The 21,846-nt window shown below is 42.3% G+C and overlaps 1 protein-coding gene across 1 annotated transcript in view; it reads left to right on the top strand.

Moving 5' to 3' along the window:
• Positions 1 to 19,772, top strand: part of abcf3 (ATP-binding cassette, sub-family F (GCN20), member 3) — a 32,886-nt gene extending 13,114 nt beyond the window's left edge. Inside the window, exons 13-21 of the mRNA XM_010904349.3 lie at positions 3,155 to 3,355; positions 5,912 to 5,988; positions 6,215 to 6,259; positions 6,356 to 6,488; positions 8,480 to 8,568; positions 8,692 to 8,783; positions 12,271 to 12,403; positions 18,188 to 18,275; positions 18,455 to 19,772. Coding sequence (XP_010902651.1) covers positions 3,155 to 3,355; positions 5,912 to 5,988; positions 6,215 to 6,259; positions 6,356 to 6,488; positions 8,480 to 8,568; positions 8,692 to 8,783; positions 12,271 to 12,403; positions 18,188 to 18,275; positions 18,455 to 18,613 — 1,017 coding nt within the window. The 3' untranslated portion in view covers positions 18,614 to 19,772. The remainder of the gene's footprint in view (positions 1 to 3,154; positions 3,356 to 5,911; positions 5,989 to 6,214; positions 6,260 to 6,355; positions 6,489 to 8,479; positions 8,569 to 8,691; positions 8,784 to 12,270; positions 12,404 to 18,187; positions 18,276 to 18,454) is intronic.
• Positions 19,773 to 21,846: the final 2,074 nt, after the last annotated feature.

The following is a 21,846-nucleotide window of genomic DNA, read 5'->3' as shown; positions in this document are numbered from 1 at the left end:
AAATAGTTCTGCGATGGTAGCTGGTACCTCCTTTCAAGGATGCAGATCATTTTCTTGAATCCCTCCTTGTTAACTGTGTATATGGGCACCATGTCTCTTGCCAAGTAATGTGTTATGGAGCGCACATCTCATGTTGTACTACACCACTAAACATCCTCTGCAGTGTATGGTCAATGGAGCTGAATGGCTCTGCTAGCTTAAATAGGAGTATATTGTCAATTACAATAAAAATCAAAATAATATTTTTACATGTTGTTATGAGTTGGGATTGTATTGTAATGATATAAAGAATAAACTAGTTTTCCAATTTCTTTACAACAGTATTAGTCTAATCACTACACTGCATGCAGAAAAAACGTAACAAACAAATTTTAGACTATGAATAGGATATACATTATACACATCTCTTTCGATTTTTTAAATATACATTTGTTTATATTGTAGGCTAATTGTTAACGTTTTTCTACTGAAAGTGACAGGAGAAGACAATTATAATATAATTTGCGCGGGCCAAAATAACATTGACTACCTACATGATGTGCACAATACATGATGAACACAACATAACCGGGGGCTGTTATAATGAATTATAAAGTTATGAAGAATTGATACATCAAATAGGCATATCATTTGCTAAAAAGGCATATAAAATACAGACGTTCATGCAGCCTCAGGTCTGTGCTGGTAAGAAATAAATAGATTTTCACCTCTGATCCGCAGAGGAGTGACTTGAAAAAGTATTCCTGACTACTTGTTTTATTTAACTGGTGGAGTGCATATCTCACTAATTGTATTGTATATTTTTTAAAGTTACAATCACCTGCGCTAATGAATACCACATAAATAAATAAAAAATAATGATTTATTTGTGCGCAGAGTAAGTAATATATATATATATATATATATATTTTTAATCTTTCACCACAAACGCAAGGTGACCAGATGTTTGGGGGGTTGAAAATGTGGTCACCCTAACCTAAAGTTACTTTTTGGTGCTCGCAAAAAGCGGTCAGGTGTATTCTCCCACTCGGTGGTTGGAACTTTCTCAGTTGCTTATGAACGCACCTAAAACAGAGGTTTGATTCAGCTAATCACCAAATAAGTCAGCTATCTATAGATAACTAGCTAGCTTGCTTACCTGCATGTAGTCTGTTGTAGTCCTTGTGGTTGTTTTGCGAACTACAAACAAATTTTCAAACAAACTGCTGACCGCAGGTTTTTCCACAGTGTCAGGGGCACAAAGGCCATGGTGGCCGTAGGGTGTACACTGATTTTCGGGGAATCATGGCCAGAGCGAAGGGCAATGCCATGGCTGTCGTGGCCTCCGTGAAATTTCTACACTGCGCAAAACATAACAGGGAGGTGTTATAATGAATTATGAAGTTATTATAAAGAATTGACACTTCAAATAGGCCTATCCTTAGCTAATAAGGCATATAAAATGAGCACAGAAATGCATGAACCCACAGGTCAGTACCGGTAAGAAATGTAATCTATTTTCCCCCCTGATCCTCAGATAAGTGACTTGAAAAATCTCTTGCCAGTCACTGAAGTGTTCCTGACTACTGGTTTTATTTAACTGTTGGAGCGCATATGTTTTTTAGATTAGATTCTACTTTGTCATTGAACAAGTACAGTACAGCGAAATGCAGTTAGCATATAACAAGAAGTCTGAATAGATGAGGGAAGAAAATGTACTTGTATTAAGTATAATGTATGTTACAGACGTTTCATAGAGATGTGCAATGTATAGATGGACAATGAAGGCAAATGCAGTACAAAGGGCAATTCTAAATGTGGCTAAACATCCTCTGCAATGTATTGTCAATGAAGCTGGCAACCATATACATTTACAGATTAACATGTTATAATATTAATTATTAAAAACCTTCTTTGATATTATTTTATTGTAATGGTTTTTTAATGAACAATATTTATGTAATGGAAGAATATCTGATCTGCCGTTTTGAGCTAGAAAACCAGAGTTGTTATTGGGATTGTTATTAATCGGGATAAAATCGTAACTCGGGATAATTTTGGCCAGGATAATCGAGGCATGAAATTCTCATATCGTCCGACCCCTAGTCATTACTAACTACGAGCATACTGGCGATGCTGGAATAATGAACACAGACTTTCGTTTCAAATGGGGTTAAAGTTGATGGGCCCTTTCCATAACTACTGAACACAGAATAAACAAAGTAAACGGCTAAACCAATCAAAATGTCATTAGGGCTATTGTGTTAGATGCATTGTCATATTGCAGAGACTGTGATGGTTATCTAGTGAACAGGAAACCGTAATCATGGTGAGCTAGCACTAGCTGGAACAATAATGTGTATTGTATGTGCAATAATATGGTTTGCACATGGCTAAATCTAGCTAAAAGGCAATATAATTGCTTCTTCCGAGCAATATTCGCTTATGCATAAGGTTTAGTCAAACAATCCACAATGCATGTTTGTTTTTCTTTTCCATTTTGAAGAGAACACCAGGTTGTAATACTATTTTCCGGCAAGAAATGGAATCACGGAGTTTCTGCTCTGACATAACTTAGCTCGTTAGCTGATTGTCTTGACCAAAGACTTTGGAGAAACCTTCCAAAAACTTATCTGCACTCATACAAATAAAATAAACAAGAACATTGAATGATTTTCAACGTTGTATAATTGTCGTAGCTAAATGAGGTGATGTAACCTACTTGTCTAGTAGAAAGGATGTCAACTCTGCATCACTGTTCACACAAACTTCAACTCTCTCCGTCAAGTGCAGAATTGACCATTGTTTAAGTCTGTGCTGTATCTAATGCTTTTGTTGCTTACGTATATTTTCGTTTCTGGAACGTGACTGAGACTGTTTTTTAACGTTAACTGATGGTATGTAAGGGTTATCAGATTTTTTAAATGGAAAATGCTGCATAGGGCACCTTTAATTGAATTTAACGCCTGCCCCGACTGATCATGAGCAAAAGCGTGCATAGTTATATGTCCAACTAAGCACTGTATGGGTTTTAACAAGTTCAACATTTTCTAAGAACTCTCAAGCCAAAGCATGTCCCAGTTATATCCCCCACGTTGTGCACTTGTTCCTTACTTCTAGCCTTAGTAGGTGTTTCCTCCATGTTTCTTATACTACATTGTACCCCACCCTACAGACCTGGCAGTCCACCATCCTAGTGGTGTCACACGACCGGAACTTCCTCAACGCTGTGGTGACCGACATCATCCACCTGCACTCGCAGCGGCTGGAGAGTTATCGTGGCGACTACGAGAACTTTGTCAAGACCAAAGAAGACCGTCTGAAGAACCAACAGAGAGAGTACGAGGCCCAGTTCCAGTACAGGGAGCACATCCAGGTAAGAAACTCACACCTTTTTTGGGACCATTTATTACCAATGAAGTGTAACCTGACTAACTTAACACTACAAACTGAACGTATCTTATAACTTAAACCTCATTTCTAAACCTATCCCCCAACCTCATTATAACTACAATCCCAAGTTTGAAATAGGCTGTTTTTGAAGTGAGAACTGGCAAAATGTAGGGTTGGGTTCAGTGGCGGAATTTAGCATTCTCTCCCATGGGTGCGAGCCCTAGCCTCGGGAGCCACCCCACCACCATCCCCCCACAGATTAGTGGATCATACAAATGCATTATGGAATCATACAAAATATGGGTATTTATCACTTCAGTGTCAACTAAATAATATGTAGCAAATTAATCATTACATTATTTTATTCTGCTTACTATAATTTTTTTCAACCATAAGATAAACTTCTAAGTGGCCCCTGTGATTGACTGCCATGGGTGCCACACACCCATCGCCCCCATTAAAGCTCCACATCTGATTGGGTATCATTTCAATTTCATCACTTCTGCCCCTGTTATCGAATCTAGTTCTTATCGAATCCCGGTTCCGATTCCAATATTTGTGGGCGAGAAGAAATACAACATATTTCAAGAAGGGAAATTTGCCTAACTTTTATTCTTTGCACATTTAGGCTATAATCAGTCAACTGTCAGCAGTGATAGGATACAGGAAGGTTTCTTTTTCCCTTCATTTATAAAAAAAATTATATTATTTATTATAAGGAATGATCAACAAAAACAATTACAAACCAAAACTTTTAAAATAAATAATAGAAAAATATTACCTAAATGAAGGAGACTCAACCGTAGCAAACCGATGCAACCCCTTCACCACAAATCTTCCACTTTCTCCTTGCTCATCTTCCCCTCATGGCTAAAGTGAAAGGTGTTTGTCTACTAGAGGGGGGTCAGTTTGGTTGAAGTGGAGGTGTAGTGGTGGTCTCAGAACTTGTATCTAAGAAAAATATATTTTAATTATTTGCTGACATCATTCCTCTACCTTCAATATGAAAGGCGAATTTCAGCTCATCTGTGTTACAGAATGGAGCCCGAGGGATACATGACCTTGTCTAGCCAAGTTAATGTTACTGTGATCAGCGGTCTTTCTAGTTTAGAAGAAATTACAAGCAAGCTGGGTAGGTGCCATTCATTTACCCACAGACCAGTTGGTAGGTTATATAATAATAATAATAAATAATAATAATATATTATTATAATATAGCTTGGTGCAGTGGTGTCGTTAAATTTACAAAAAAACAAAAGCCCGGGATCTATTGATCTAAAATTCTGATCGCGCATTATGACAATGTAGACGTGTACAAGCGTGTACATTGAAATGTTCCTCATGTACATTTAAAACCCTGTACTTTCTGTCCCGGGGGGTGGGCTAAGCCCTGAATTTATTGTGATCCTAGCGGCGCCTCTGGGTTTAGTGCCCATGTATGTTAGTAGCTTATAGTATGCTCACGGTAGCTTGCTAGCTAAGTTAGCTTGCCAGCAGTCAATACCATAATTGGCTAGCTCGCTGTGGTAGCTATTGATGTCTACGTGACAGTAAGTTGCTAAATTTGACGATTAATATTCAAATAACTCAAATTATAAGGAATGGAATAATAGTATTATAGAGGAAGATTGACAGCCCTACTATGTTTTGTGTGCCTGAGCGTGAGATGCTACTGCTGTACCTGGGATGTTATTGTGTCTGGAACTGGGAGACCGCAACACATCGAACAAATTCACGCTGCGTTGTAGTAAATGCTTAATCATATTGGAAGTGCTTCCTCCCTTGCACAAATATTTTTTTTATGCAGGGCTTACATTTTGCAGTGTCTTTATCATTTTTGCTGGACTGCGTAAGCGGAGCCGGCTAAGAGCGAATGTCTCTTACTGACTGACTGAGTGTCTGACTGACTACCCCTTGTTAAATAGTGGTAGTGAACTATAGGTCCCAAGTTCGTATCTCCTCAAAGACAAAGCGAAGGACGCAGTGTGAATTATTCCGTATTGGCAAAAACTTTGCTGGCTAAACCCGGGAAACTATATATGATTATATTACGACTGTTTCTGGCAACTATTAAAACGCCCATTGGTAAAAGAGGATTTGTTCATGGTAGAGACAAGAGGATATATACTGACACTCAGCAACTATACATCTCCGTGGTTTAATGGTTAACAAAACAGCCTCTCACGCGGGTGACCCAGGTTCGAATCTTGAGGTGGCAAAATGTTCTATTGCGGGCCGGCTGAACTAGACTTGCCTGGTTTTTTGTTTGTGAAGCTAAGCCAAACTTGCGAGCGTTTGCTGTGGCCAGCCATGGTCCAGGATGTAAACAGAAGTGTCTCTTCTCAGTTCTCACGTGCTTGCTTTGTTGACATAGTTTCTGAAATGATGTAACTTTAGGTCCGCCATCCACGTAGCAGGTGCTGGCATACAAGTGCAATCTTATATAGACTATAAAATGCATGACTGAAAGGCAATCAGTAAATCCTACTAATATTACTGTGTTATTATCGTGTGTCGATTTTCACTCCCTGTGCCCCAGGTGTTCATTGACCGGTTCAGATACAATGCCAACAGAGCAGCACAGGTGCAGAGCAAACTGAAGCTTTTAGAAAAACTGTGAGTATCCATTTAAATTAGATTGTTAACACCCACACCAGCATGATTTCTCTAAAGTTCAAGCTTCTTGGCTGTGGCAGCCTGAATGTCCAATTCATTGTACACCTGTTTAACTTCCAGCCTTGCAAGTGCACAATGGCTCTGGCTTGTGTACCGGTGAACACTCTTTGTGACTAATATCCATCGCCTTTGATCATCCCTTCACATCTTCTCCTGTCTTCTTCAGGCCTGAACTCAAACCTCTGGAGAAAGAGACCGAAGTCACCTTAAAGTGAGAGAGCTCCACCCGACCCAAGTGAAGTCTGGTTTTCAATTCTCTATGTTTATCTGAGAGCTAACCTGTGGGTCTCTGCACATCCATCCTCAGGTTCCCAGATAACTTTGAGAAGCTGTCTCCCCCGGTGCTGCAGTTAGATGAGGTGGAGTTCTACTATACCCCTGACCAGCGCCTCTTCACAAAGCTGTCGGTGTCTGCAGACCTGGAGTCTCGCATCTGCGTCGTACGTATTAAATACACTGCTCTCAGACCTGCTATTGAAGCTAACTGGCTAGCTTTACACAAGGTGTAAATTACAGGCACAGCTTTTATTTACGAATCCAGAGATGCGGATAGTCTGGGCTGACTGATATTTTGATATAATTTTGCTAAATACAATTATATGGATGTTTTGAGGCAGATACTGAAATGCTCACTGATATCAAATCCACAACAAAATATTGAGGCACAGTAGCAAGCAAAAATCCCTTAGTGGGATATTAACCTACAGTTAGGTCCAGAAATAATTGGGACACTGACACAAGTTTTGTTATTTTGGCTGTTTACCAAAATATATTCAAGTTACAGTTAAATAATGAATATGGATTTAAAGTATAGTCTCTCAGCTTTAATCTGAGGTTATTCACATCCAAATTGGGTTTAGGAATTACAGCTTTAATATGTAGCCCCCTCTTTTTCAAGGGACCAAAAGTAATTGGACAATTGACTCAAGCTGTTTCATGGACAGGTGTGGGCTATTCCTTCATTATTTACTCATCAGTTAAGCAGTTGAAAGGTCTGGAGTTGATTCCGGGTGTGGCATTCGCATTTGGAAGCTGTTGCTGTGAACCCACAACATGTGGTCAAAGGAGCTCTCAATACAAGTAAAACAGACCATCATTAGGCTGCAAAAAATAATTTTATAATTAGAAAGCAGGACCTTTAGGAGTGGCCAAATCAACAGTTTGGTACATTCTGAGAAAAAAAAAGAACGCACTGGTGAGCTCTGCAACACAAAATGGCCTGGATGTCCACGGAAGACAACAGTGGTGGATGATCGTAGGATCCTTTCCATGGAAAAAAAAAAAAACTTCACAACATTCAGCCAAGTGAAGAACACACTCCAGGAGGTAGGCATATCATTATCCAAGTCTACCATGAAGAGAAGACTTCACAAGTGCAAATACAGAAGGTTCACCACAAGGTGCAAACAATTCATAAACCTCAAGAATAGAAAGACCAGATTAGACTTTGCCAAAAACATTTAAAAAAGCCAGCCCAGTTCTGGAACAGCATTCTTTGAACAGATGAAACTAAGATAAACCTGTACCAGAACGATGGGAAGAACAAAGTATGGAGAAGGATTGGAACGGCTTCATGAACCGAAGCATACCACATCATCTGTAAAACACGGTGGAGGCAGTTTGAAACCATGGGCATGCATGGCTTTCATATGGCACTATGTTTATTCCAATGGCGCTCATGCTTATTGATGATGTGACAGAAGAAAGAAGTAGCTGGATGAATTCTGATGTGTATAGGGATATATTGTCTGCTGAGATTCCGCCAAATTCAGCAAGGTTTATTGGATGGCACTTAATTTTACTGATGGTCAATGACCCAAAAAATATTGCAAAAGCAACCCAGGAGTTTTTAAGGCAAAGATGTGGAATTTTCTGCAGTAGCCGAGTCAATCACCTGATCTCAACCCGATCAAGCATGCATTTCACTTGCTGAAAACTTGCAGAAAGACCCACAAACAAACAACAACTGAAGACAACTGCAGTAAAGATCTGGCGGGTGGAGATTGGATAGGGCCAAACAGGCAGAAAATTGCTCCACCCTCGAGGGAACACCAACTAAGTGTAAACTATCCAGAGACAGGGTCAAGTATAGCCCATAGTTTTCTCCTATGGCAAGAGCGTTAGCGATGACCACAGCCTCAAGAGACAGAAACCATGTCATGTCCTTGGGTATTTTCACTGACATTTTGTGTCATATGTTAGCATAACCTCAAAAGGGAATATGGTCAGTAGTGTAGGAAGAAAGAGAGGCCTCATTGTAAATCAGTGGGTTAATCAGGCTTAAGCCTGGTTGCACACAGGCTAGTCACATCCAGGTTATGCTCTGTGCTTTGTTCATTCATTGACTGTGATTGCCTTTGAAACAAGGAACCTAACATTATGTAAAGGAAGTAAATTCTGTATGTCTCTCGCTTACACTCTTCTCTCTCAGGTGGGTGAGAACGGGGCAGGGAAATCCACCATGCTCAAGCTACTGATGGGAGAGTTGACTCCTGTCAATGGCATTAGACAAGCCCATCGGTGAGGTGACATCCTTTGGCAGCAGTGAAGCTCTTCTGTTTGGATTTGGATCTGTCCATGCTTCCCATATAGCTTAAAATGCATGCCAGGGAGTTAACCGCAATATACCCCTCTCTTGTTCAGGAACCTGAAGATCGGTTACTTCAGTCAACACCATGTGGATCAACTGGACCTGAACGTGTGTTCAGTAGAACTGCTACTCAACAAATTCCCAGGTGACCGCCACCAGAACACAGACAATGATTTTACAAATGTACTTGCTTTAACCAGACAACTCACAATTAGATTTTTTGTGAGGCCTGACCTCGAAATCAGCTGTTATAGTAAAACTCAATAAGAAACAATATACATTTGTGCTCAAAAGTTTGCATACCCTTAGAGAATTTGTAATATATGTACCATTTGTGAAGAAAACTTGAATGAGCTGGCAAAACACATCTTTTATTTCTTATGGGATTCACATAACAGTAGGTCATAACAGAATGGCACAATCATAAAACAAAAGATAGCAACAAAGAAAAATATTAACTGACCCCTGATCAAAATTCTGCATATTCTCAGTTCTTAATAATACGTATTGCCCTCTTTAGCATCAATGACAGTGTGCAGTCTTTTGTAATAGTTGTCTATGAGGCCCCGAATTCTTGTAGGTGATATAGCTGCCCATTCGTCTGGGCAAAATGCCTCTAGATCATGCAAAGTCTTTGGTCGTCTTGCATGAACCGCACGTTTGAGATCTCTCCAGAGTGGCTCGACGATATTAAGGTCAGGAGACTGTGATGGCCACTCCAGAACCTTCACCTTTTTCTGCTTTAACCACTGGAGGGTCAACTTGGCCTTGTGCTCAGGGTCATTGTCGTGTTGGAAAGCCCAAGAGCATCCCATGCGCAGCTTTCGTGCAGATGAATACAAATTGCTACCAGTATTTTCTGATATCATGCTGCATTCATCTTGCCATCAATTTTCACAAGATTCCCTGTGCCTTTAGTGCTCACACACCCCCAAAACATCAGTGAGCCACCACCATGCTTCACAGTGGAGCTTTGATTCTGTTCAGTATGAGCCTTGTTGATCCCTCTCCAAACTTAACACTTATGGTTGTGACCTTTAAAGCTTTGTTTTGGTCTCGTTCTCCAAATTAGTGTGCCAAATGCTGTGAGGCGTGTCAAGGTGTTCTCGGGCATATTGTAACCATATTTGTGGCATTGGCGCAGTAAAGACTTCTTTCTGGCAACTCAACCATGCAGCTCATTTTAGTTTTGTCGTATGTAAGTTTTATATCCATTTCCATCTTTATAAAGTTCCATTATCTTGTTAAGCAGGTCTTTTGACAGTTCTTTTCTGCTCCCCATGGCTCAGTATCTAGCCTGCTCAATGCATCCACGTGAGAGCTTACAAACTCAATGACTTCATACACAGACACTTATTGCAATTTAAAAAGCCACAGGAGTGGGAAATTCACCTTTTAATTGCCATTTTCACCTGTGTGTGTCACCTTGTGTGTCTGTAACAAGGTCAAACATTTGAGGGTATGTAAACTTTTGATCAGGGCCATTTGGATGATTTCTGTTATGTTTATGATTTCTGTTATTCATATGATCACTATCCTTGAATAAAATAAACTTTCTTTTTTTTGCATGATCTGTCATATGCAAAAATGTAACAATTTCTGCCACAATTTCAAACTTATGAGCACAACTGTACAAACACAAAAATTGTTGTAACCTTCATCAGTAGCTGCGTTATATTAAGGCTAAAATAAAACTGTTTACAGTCATATTGCAACTATTTCTGGTGGATATTCGAAGTATGCATCCGTGCATGCTTTTTGGGTTCATATTCAGTCTCGCTAGAAATTGCTCAATTCTTATGACTATACCAAGTAATAAGTTAGATACTAGTAAGGCTATTACTGGCTAATAAGCTGTTAAAATGGCCATTGGTAAAAGCTATACATTTCATAGATGCTATTTGTGGTGGAGGTAAACTTAATAAGAAACGTTAGTCAGGTTAACACAATGCCTAATGGTATCTAGCGAATTATTCTAGGCTTGCCTGGTTCCTTTTCTGGTTTAATAGGCAGGTTTCCAGACCTCCAAGGAGGCCAGATGAGATTGAAGGTGTGACCTTGCGAGACTAGTTAATATACAAACAGCTGAAAGTAACAATATTTCAGAAATGTTATTTGATGACATACAAGCTAATGTCTTTTCGTTTTGTAATACAAAACCTTGCTTAAATAAAATGTAAACGGATGAAAGAAAAACTAACATTGTTGTGCCTTGAAATGAAATAGTTTTGGCAGTGCAAGGTTCATCCTCAGTCTCGCTAGTAATTGCTCAATTCTTATGACTATTCCATGTAGTAAGATACTAGCAAGATACTAATAGGTCTATTACTGGCGAATAAGCTATTAAAATGGCCAAATGCAAATGCTGTACATCTCATAGATGCTATTTGTGGTGGAATTAAACTTTATAAAAAAACATAAGTCAATTTAACACTGCCTAATGGTATCTAGCTAAATATTCAAATTTTGTTGTAATGTTAATGTGTGACAAAAGATTGACACAATTTTATGATGTTATTTGTCCCAATACTGGCCTACTAGCTTACTATATACTAAACAGTAAGTACTTCACAATCATCCGCAAATTACCTACTTTTAGTATGTTGTTTGAAGCAAGCGAGTTTAGATTCAGCCTTTAAGTGGGATTGTTTGCCTTGAATTTCATGACAGCCAAATTGCGTCAACACACTTGCTTTCACTGAAGCAGGGGACTGGTCTAATTTGTACTTAAGCAGCCTCCGCCATGGTTTCATTTATATGTTAGTAGAGCACTCGTTTCCGTTGCGTTTTGAGCATTGACAGTCATTTTGTTTACTAGATGACATTTTTAAAATATTTAAAATTGATTTCTTAAAACTGAAAATCAATTCAGAATAGTGTCCAGATAGAATCATGATTCATTTTTTCTTCGATTTTTGGTCCAGTTGTAATGATTTATGTTACTTTTCTGCTTACGGAAATAAAAGTTTCCCCCCGGAGATGGATCTTCGAGCCGTAACTTCGAGCCGGAGCTGGATCTTCGAGCCAACTGAATTAGCCTAGCACATCATGCAGCTTTGTAAATAAATATGATGAACGCAAACGACAAGACAATCCTTTTGTGCCTTCTTTTGTTCGGGGAATTATGGCCAATTAGTTTACGAGTTTTTTACTTAATTTCTTTTAATACACTAGTACTATAGGAAAAATCACTGATATAGGCCAATATAGTTCATTGGATATGCGATCTGTGCTGTCGATAAGCAGAGCTTGGGAGCCTGGTAATGTTAATAAACAAAATGTTTTGACTCTGTTGTTTTGGCTGATACTGTGACCTGTAGAACATGGAAGTAGTCCAAAAGAACGATAAGCACTGAGGAACGAGTTGGAACAGAAGGAGCTTCCCTGGGCAGAGCTTCTTTGCTGCGGGACACAGAGGAATTAATTGGAAGAGGGGGAGGGTGTTCAGTATGGACGGAGCTTCTCGGGGTGGAGCTTCGCTGCCGCGGGCCACAGATAGACCTTATTGAAATCAAGGGCCATTGTCTAAAAGTGGGTATCTGTAAAAGCACTTTGTGACAAATGCCTGATGTAAAAACGGCATTATGAAATAAATGTGATTAATACTGTAACCTGTGTCTTTACCCCCCCAGGTCGGAATGAGGAGGAGTACAGGCACCAGCTAGGTAGCTATGGGATCACAGGGGAGCTTGCCACGCGGCCGGTGGCCAGTCTTTCAGGAGGGCAGAAGAGTCGGGTGGCCTTTGCCCAGATGACCATGCCTTGGTAATTCCTTTTGTTATTTCTCTATTTAACTCTATCGTTTGCCACATGATGTTGCACTTCGCCAAACCGTCAGTTTGTGGTTTGGGAAAAGTCCTGAAAAGAGTCTTCTAACAGTGCTGTAACTAGTTTGTTACATCAGTCCCCTCTGATCACTGAAGACCCGATGGTAGTTTTTCGTCTTCAAAATGATTTATAAATGTTTGAAGCTTGCACTTTGTTTGCTGTAGGAATTTTTTCTGGCTTCATTGAAATGAATGTTAACCATGTCCATCTCTACTAATTTTGAGAAGCAAAGCAGTAGGTCAATAGATGGAACATAATACAAACATTTAAAAATTCAAGTATAGTTTGTATTCCTAATCCTACAACTTAAAACATTAAGGCTTTGGTGGACACTTAAAGGGAAGGTGTGTTCAGAAGCATTTATGTTTAAAAGAGAGGATATGGCAGGCAAATCCTTTGGAAAACTCAATTGAGTTATTGATTATGAATAAGCATCTACGCTATAACTAAAAAGATGGTCTTTGAATGAAGTCATTAACTCCATATTTGGTGACTACATTGAACTTTTTTGTAATTTAGCGGACACTTAATCAGAATGACTTACAGAAGTTACAGTTTTATGCAACAGTTTGGCCACCTCTTTACAAATAACATGGTGATTTCAATTTAATTGAAAAGATGGAAAAAAATATATATATTTTTAGCAAACAAAGATTTTCTCCCATTCTTCCTTGCAAAAAGCTTTGAGTTGTGCAGTGTTCTTGGGCAGTCTTGCATGCACAGCTCTTAAGATCTACCCACAGATTTTCAATGATGTTTAAGTAAGGGGACTGTGGTGGGTGTTCCAAAACCTTCAGCTTGCGTCTCTTGAGGTAGTCCATGGTGGATTTCGAGGTATGTTTAGGATCATTATCCTGTTGTAGAAGCCATCCTCTTTTCAGTTAAATCTTTTTTTTTTTACAGACGGTGTGATGTTTGCCTCCAGAATTTGCTGGTATTTAGTGGAATCCATTTTTCCCTCCACCTGTGCAATGTTTCCTGTGCGACTGGCTGCAACACAACCCTAAAGCATGATACATCCACCCGCATGGTTAACAGTTGGCAAGGTGTTCTTTTCATGAAATGCTGCTCCTTTTTTTCTCCAAACATACCTTTGCTAATTGTGGCCAAAGAATTTTAGCTTCCTCAATCCTTCATTCATCTTCTTCCGCTTATCCGGGGCCGGGTCGCGGGGGCAGCAGTCTAAGCAGAGATGCCCAGACTTCCCTCTCCCTAGACACTTCCTCTAGATCTTCTGGGGGGACACCGAGGCGTTCCCAGGCCAGCCGGGAGACGTAGTCCCTCCAGCATGTCCTAGGTCTTCCCCGGGGTCTCCTCCCGGTGGGACGGGCCCGGAACACCTTCCCGGGAAGGCGTCCAGGAGGCATCCGGAACAGATGCCGAAGCCACCTCAGCTGAACCCTCTCGATGTGGAGGAACAGCGGCTCTACTCTGAGCTCCACCCGGGTGACCGAGCTTCTCACCCTATCTCTAAGGGATCGCCCAGCCACCCTGCGGAGAAAGCTAATTTCGGCCGGCTGTATCCGGGATCTTGTCCTTTCGGTCATTACCCAAAGCTCATGACCATAGGTGAGAGTAGGAACGTAGATTGACGGGTAAATCGAGAGCTTCGCCTTGCGGCTCAGCTCTTTCTTCACCACGACAGACCGATACATCGACCGCATTACTGCAGAAGCTGCACCGATCCGTCTGTCAATCTCACGTTCCATCCTTCCCTCACTCGTGAACAAGACCCCTAGATACTTAAACTCCTCCACTTGAGGCAGGCACTCTCCACCAACCTGAAGTGGGCAAGCCACCCTTTTCCGATTGAGGACCATGGCCTCGGATTTGGAGGTACTGATTTTCATCCCAACCGCTTCACACTCGGCTGCAAACCGTCTCAGTGCATGCTGAAGGTCCTGGTTTGAAGGGGCCAACACGACAACATCATTCGCAAAGAGCAGAGACGAAATCGTGTGGTCCCCAAACCTGACACCCTCCGGCCCCTGGCTGCGCCTAGATATTCTGTCCATAAAAATTACGAACAGAACCGGCGACAAAGGGCAGCCCTGCCGGAGTCCAACATGCACTGGGAACATGTCTGACTTACTGCTGGCAATGCGAACCAAGCTCCTGCTTCGGTCGTACAGGGACCTGACAGCCCTTAGCTAATGACCCAGGACCCCATACTCCCGAAGCACCCTCCACAGGATGCCGCGAGGGACACCGTCGAATGCCTTCTCCAAATCCACAAAACACATGTGGATTGGTTGGGCAAACTCCCATGAACCCTCCATCACCCTGTAGAGGGTATAGAGCTGGTCCAGTGTTCCACGCCCCGGACGAAAACCACACTTTCCCGGGGAGGCTGAGAAGTGTGATCCCCCTGTAGTTGGAACACACCCTCCGGTCCCCCTTCTTAAAAAGAGGGACCACCACCCCGGTCTGCCATCCCAGAGGCACTGTCCCCGACCGCCATGCGATGCTGCAGAGGCGTGTCAACCAAGACAGCCCCACAACATCCAGAGACTTGAGGTACTCAGGGCGGATCTCATCCACCCCCGGTGCCTTGCCACCGAGGAGTTTCTTGACTACCTCAGTGACTTCAGCCCGGGTGATGGACGAGTCCACCTCTGAGCCCTCAGCCTCTGCTTCCTTAATGGAAGACTTGATGGCGGGATTGAGGAGATCCTTGAAGTACTCCTTCCACCCCCCGACGACATCCCCAGTTGAGGTCAACAGCTGCCCACCTCCACTGTAAACAGCATTGGGAGGGCACCGTTTCCCTCTCCTGAGGCGCCGGACGGTTTGCCAGAATCTCTGAGGCCAGCCGATAGTCCTTCTCCATGGCCTCACCAAACTCCTCCCAGGCCCGAGTTTTTGCCTCCACAACCACCCGGGCTGCAGTCTGCTTGGCCTGTCGGTACCCGTCAGCTGCCTCAGGAGTCCCACAAGCCAACCAGGCCTGATAGGACTCCTTCTTCAGCTTGACAGCATCCCTTACTTCCGGTGTCCACCACCGGGTTCTGGGATTGCCGCCTCGACAGGCACCGGAGACCTTACGGCCACAGCTCAGAGCGGCCGCTTCGACAATGGCGGTGGAGAACATGGTCCACTCGGACTCAATATCTCCAGCCTCCCTCGGGATCCAGTCGAAGTTCTGCTGGAGGTGGGAGTTAAAGATCTCTCTGACAGGAGACTCGGCCAGACGTTCCCAGCAGACCCTTACAGTACGCTTGGGCCTGCCGAGTCTGTCCAGCTTCCTCCCCCGCCATCGGATCCAACTCACCATCAGTTGACAGATCCGCCCCTTTCTTCACCCGAGTGTCCAAGACATACGGCCGCAGGTCAGATGAAACGACAACAAAGTCGATCATCGACCTACGTCCTAGGGTGTCTTGGTGCCACGTGCACTGATGGACACCTTTATGCTTGAACATGGTGTTGGTTATGGACCAATAACTGAACACCGCTCGGGTTCAGATCAGGGGGGCCGTTCCTCCCAATCACAGCCCTCCAGGTGTCACTGTCGTTGCCCACGTGGGCGTTGAAGTCCCCCAGTAGAGCGATAGAGCCCCCAGTCGGAGCACTTTCCAGCACCCCTCCCAGAGACTCCAAGAAGGTCGGGTACTCTGCACGGCCGTTCGGCCCGTAAGCAAAAACAACAGTGAGAGACCTATCCCCGATCCGTAGGCACAGGGAAACGACCCTCTTGTTCACCGGGGTAAACTTTAACACATGGCGGCAAAGCTGGGGGGCTATAAGCAAACCCACACCATCCCGCCGCCTCTCACCATGGGCAACTCCAGAGTGGTGAAGAGTCCATCCTCTCTCAAGGAATGTGGTTCCAGAGCCCAAGCCGTGCGTAGAGGTGATTCCGACTATCTCTAGTCGGAACCTCTCAACCTCGGGCAGCAGTCGAGGCCCCCGCCTTCGACTGCTGCCTGATCCTCTCCGCACCGACCCCTTATGGTCCCTCCTGCAGGTGGTGAGCCCACGGGAAGGCGGCCCCATGTTGCTCCTTCGGGCTGAGCCCGGCCGGATCCCGTGGGGAAAGGCCCGGCCACCAGGCGCTCGCATACGAGCCCCATCCCCGGGCCTGGCTCTAGGGTGGGGCCCCGGCTGCGCCATACCTTGGGAGACCCTACCAGGGGCATATAGCCCCAGACAGCATAGCTCCTAGGGTCACTCAGGTACTCAAACCCCTCCACCACGTTAAGGTGGCAGTTCATGGAGGAGCTTCCTCAATCCATAGCATTTATATCCAAGACACATCAGTCTTCAGTAGATGTTCTGTTGCATACTTCTGACGTTGGATTTTATGATGAGGATGCAGGTAAGGCTTTCTTCTACTAACACTTCCATAAAGGTCTTGCTGGTGCAAGCATTGCTGCACAGTGGAACAGTGCACCAATACTCCAGAGCCTGCTACATCTTCCTGCAGGTTTTTGGCCATCAAATGGGAGTTTTGATTTGCATTTCTGACCAGCATACGAGCAGTTCTCGCTGATAAATTTGTTGGTTTTCCAGAACTCATCTTGACCTCAATAGTTCCCCTAAACTGCCATCTCTTAATTACATTTCGCTCTGTGGAAACTGTAAGGTGACAGTGCTTTGCTATCTTCTTGTAGCCTTCCCTTGTATGATGTGCATCAATAATTTTCACAGCTGCTTAGAGGAACCCAGGGTTGCTGAGTGTTCGCACAAGGTTTGAAGAGTCAGAGTACTTGTAAAGTTTTGAAATTGGCATCAGCTGACATGTCCTAATGACAATTGTTGACATGCTTCCGGCCTAACAAGCTGATTAAGGTCTGAGACCTTGTAAAAAGAATCAGAGAGTTCTTAGGGCGCCCACACTTGCACCACCTGCCACATTATTTTCCAATTTATGACATGAAAAGTAACTATGCATTCATGTTTGCTGACAGTACTGATTTTTCCATAACCTAGAGAGACTTTTCAATTAAGAAAATCCCCAAAATGTTTTTTGTCAAGGTTTGGCCTAAGTTTTGCATACAACTGTATTTGTCTTGCTCAAAGACAGACAATATATATCATTTTTTTGTAGGCAACCTGCGTTTATTATTCATTATGCCATGAAACTAACTGAATAATTGCCATGTCTAACTTAGGTATTTGATGGTGCTGTATAATTATTATATTATATTTGGTGAATTGCACATCCTTTTTAACAGCCCTAATCACCATTAGGGCTGTCCAGTGGAATGACATAATGATCTATCATTGCAAGGTCATTGCAATGCCAAAAACTCTGTTTTACTATATTTTAACTTGACCCTATATGATCCATTTCCCTATTTACGTAATTGCTATAGGCCTATCTTTTCATATTCAAAAACACGCATTATGTGGAACCTTTAACATAATGCAAGAGAACAATAAAGATTGTAGAAAAAGTGGAGCGCAGCACAAACTGTCTAATTGGGTATTGTTTGATTCACTCTCCCTTTCATGATCAACCATCAAATCCATGAATCAATACTTATTGAACAGGAAGGTGAACCTGCTGTTGGACAACACTGCTTTCCAAACAAATCATAAGAGGAGCATATGATAAAACCAAATGCCAGAAACATCTTGCTCGCTAAGATGAAAACAGAATTCTTAACAATTGGATGGCACTTCTCCATGCAGCATGACTCTTTCAGCCAGTTAATAAGCCAGCCCTTCATTTTATAGATGTTTGCATTAAATTTTTTGTTTCCCGTTTTCTCTTAGCCCAAACTTTTATATACTTGATGAGCCGACCAATCACCTGGACATGGAAACTATTGAGGCTCTAGCAAAGGCGTTGAACAAATTCAAAGTAAGCTTGTTCCCAATAAGTTACTGAGATGTTATATTATGGTTTCTCCAGATTTATTTATTTTTTAAATCGCTACAACTAGTTTTAGCTACCACTAGTTGATGTTAAAAATGCCATGTGATGTGTTTTGTTTCTTTACATGCTTACACACCTGTCCCCCCTCACCTTTCTATTCTCAGGGTGGGGTGGTCCTTGTCTCTCACGACGAGCGGCTGATCCGGTTGGTGTGCAAAGAGCTGTGGGTCTGTGAGCACGGGAATGTGCAGCGAGTCGAAGGGGGCTTTGATGAGTACCGGGATATTTTGCAGGAACAGTTCCGTAAGGAGGGCTACCTGTGAGGGGGAACGCGATCCTCCCAAAACTCCATGCAACTCGCCCATTATGTCAACTATAACAGCCCTGCCAAATTGCCAATTGACTTCAACCCCAAGTAGCCAGTCACAATCGCCCCTCTACGTTGTGACTACCAGTCATTGACCTCAGGCGGAGAATTGAATCTGTCTACTCTCCCAGCATCCTCTCTTGCTCCCCTTCACCATTGTTTTTGTTTTTTTTGCCCAGTTTTAGTTCAGTTTGGCAGTTTGAAGTTAAAGACTCTTTTCAGTTGTCCCGGAGCAAACAGGTTTTAGGCTAGGTAGAGTGCCACTTGGGATGACAAAACGGTTCTACTTGCAGTATTCACGATTGTAATGGTTGAAGCTGTTTTTGTTCAGTTAACAAAAGGTGGGATTTTCCATCCTGTGATTGTGGAGGGATTGTAACTACCTTAACGTGTGAAATTCGTTTAGGCAGATATCTTGAGATTATGTTGCATCCTTTTATCTCTCAGTAATATCAGCAAAAATAATACGTATCTACATACTCACGCAAACGTGCGTGTGTCTCCCTCTCTCACAGAGGTTACATTTTAACTGGTGTTCCTTATGAGCGTGTACATCTGTGACCATTTTGGACACACTCCAGGTTTGTCATCACCTGGCACCAAACGGCAGAAGACTATCTGAAACCGGGAGTGACTACATGGATTGAACAAAAGCTTATTTCTGTTTTCTGTTGCGTTCCCTAATGCAGTGGATCTTAAACCCCCCCAAGACTTTTCACATTTTTGTGCAAGTCTTGAATTAGCTCACCTGATTCACTTAATTGAGGGGCTTTGCAATTAGTTGGCGCGTTGAATCGGATATTGCAGCTCTGGAATAGATGGAATACATGAAACATTGTCACAGAGGAGAGCTTTAAGAACCCCCCCCCCCCACCTTCAAATGAACACTTCTGGAAACATCCGTGTCGGCATCGGAGTCCACAACTGGTGCAGCTGCTGGCTTCTGTTCTCTTTGGGGAAGTTGCTGCATTTAACAAAGAGGGGTTTTATTATAAATATAAAAAATTGTTAAAGAAAAATTAAGAATAAAAAAAAATGAAATTCCTTCTGCTTCTATGTTACATCTAACTTAAAAGTAGCTGTTTAACACCATTCTAATAAAAAATCTTAATTCATCAATGTGCCAGGTCTGATGTTCGCTTGTCAGGGTATTGTTCAACTTCCACCATACAACATGACTATTTTGAGAAAGCACACTATATATCCATAACAAATGTAAAGACTATGCAGTAAACTTACTGTATTTGGAGTAAGTTCACTGCAGAGTGACCTTACAAAGTATTTGGACAGCTTTGCCTGTGAATTCCAGCCAATGAGATTTAAAGGTGATATTTTCATCTGAGAACAGAGTCCATTTAAAGCTATTACATGATGTTATATCAGCATTCAATAACTCCCAGCCTCTCACTTGCATGTATACATACACTCACCTAAAGGATTATTAGGAACACCATACTAATACTGTTTGACCCCCTTTCGCCTTCAGAACTGCCTAAATTCTACTTGGCATTGATTCAACAAGGTGCTGAAAGCATTCTTTAGAAATGTTGGCCTATATTGATAGGATAGCATCTTGCAGTTGATGGAGATATGTGGGATGCACATCCAGGGCACGAAGCTCCCGTTATTGGGTTGAGATCTGGTGACTGTGGGGGCCATTTCAGTACAGTGAACTCATTGTCATGTTCAAGAAACCAATTTGAAATGATTCGAGCTTTGTGACATGGTGCATTATCCTGCTGGAAGTAGCCAGCAGAGGATGGGTACATGGTGGTCATAAAGAAATGGACATGGTCAGAAACAATGCTCAGGTAGGCCGTGGCATTTAAACGATGCCCAATTGGCACTAAGGGGCCTAAAGTGTGCCAAGAAAACATCCCCCACACCATTACACCACCACCAGCCTGCACAGTGGTAACAAGGCATGATGGATCCATGTTCTCATTCTGTTTACGCCAAATTCTGACTCTACCATCAGAATGTCTCAACAGAAATCGAGACTCATCAGACCAGGCAACATTCTTCCAGTCTTCAACTGTCCAATTTTGGGGAGCTCGTGCAAATTGTAGCCTCTTTTTCCTATTTGTAGTGGAGATGAGTGGTACCCGGAGGGGTCTTCTGCTGTTGTAGCCCATCCGCTTCAAGGTTGTGCGTGTTGTGGCGTCACAAATGCTTTGCTGCATACCTTGGTTGTAACGAGTGGTTATTTCAGTCAAAGTTGCTCTTCTATCAGCTTGAATCAGTCGGCCCATTCTCCTCTGACCTCTAGCATCAACAAGGCATTTTCGCCCACAGGACTGCCGCATACTGGATGTTTTTCTCTTTTCACACCATTCTTTGTAAACCCTAGAAATGGTTGTGCGTGAAAATCCCAGTAACTGACCAGATTGTGAAATACTCAGACCAGCCCATCTGGCACCAACAACCATGCCATGCTCAAAATTGCTTAAATCACCTTTCTCTCCCATTCTGACATTCAGTTTGGAGTTCAGGAGATTGTCTTGACCAGGACCACACCCCTAAATGCATTAAAGCAACTGTCATGTGATTGGTTGATTAGATAATTGCATTAATGAGAAATTGAACAGGTGTTCCTAATAATCCTTTAGGTGAGTGTATATATGCATTTATATACAGTATATGTGTATACATTGTAGTCCAGAATTTTTGGCACCCTAGGTAAATATGAACAATAAAGGCTGGGGAGAATAGTTTTTCAGCTTGATCCTACACTTAAAGGTTACATTCATATAATATTTTAATTAAAATTGTTCAAATTAAATATCAAGAAATAATTTTAAAACATGTGCCACACCTATTGGGATCCCTATAAAATGTTATGAACAAAATAAAATGTAAGTACATTGAGTAAGATTTTTCTTTTATAAAGTTCATCTGAGTTTTTGGAAACTCTGAAGTGGTCATCTATGACATCCTGTTTTACTTGAAATATGCATGTAGAATTTTTTGCACACTGATTTACATTGCGGCCAATGGTATGGTCAGAGTAAAAAGCCAGCAAAGTTTGGCTCCATGATTTGATGCCATATTTTGACTCTACCAGAGATATTTAACTCTTACCTTAGAACAGTGTTTCTCAACCCTGCTCCTGGGGGCCCCCCTGGTCTGCATGTTTTAGATCTTTCCCTGTTCTGTCACACCTGATTCAAATGATCAGCTCATTATCAA

Source organism: Esox lucius, chromosome 1 (genome assembly GCF_011004845.1).
Source record: "Esox lucius isolate fEsoLuc1 chromosome 1, fEsoLuc1.pri, whole genome shotgun sequence".
Taxonomy (NCBI): domain Eukaryota; kingdom Metazoa; phylum Chordata; class Actinopteri; order Esociformes; family Esocidae; genus Esox; species Esox lucius.
Note: the sequence above shows the minus strand (reverse complement) of the source record. Positions and strands in the feature narration are given on the sequence as shown.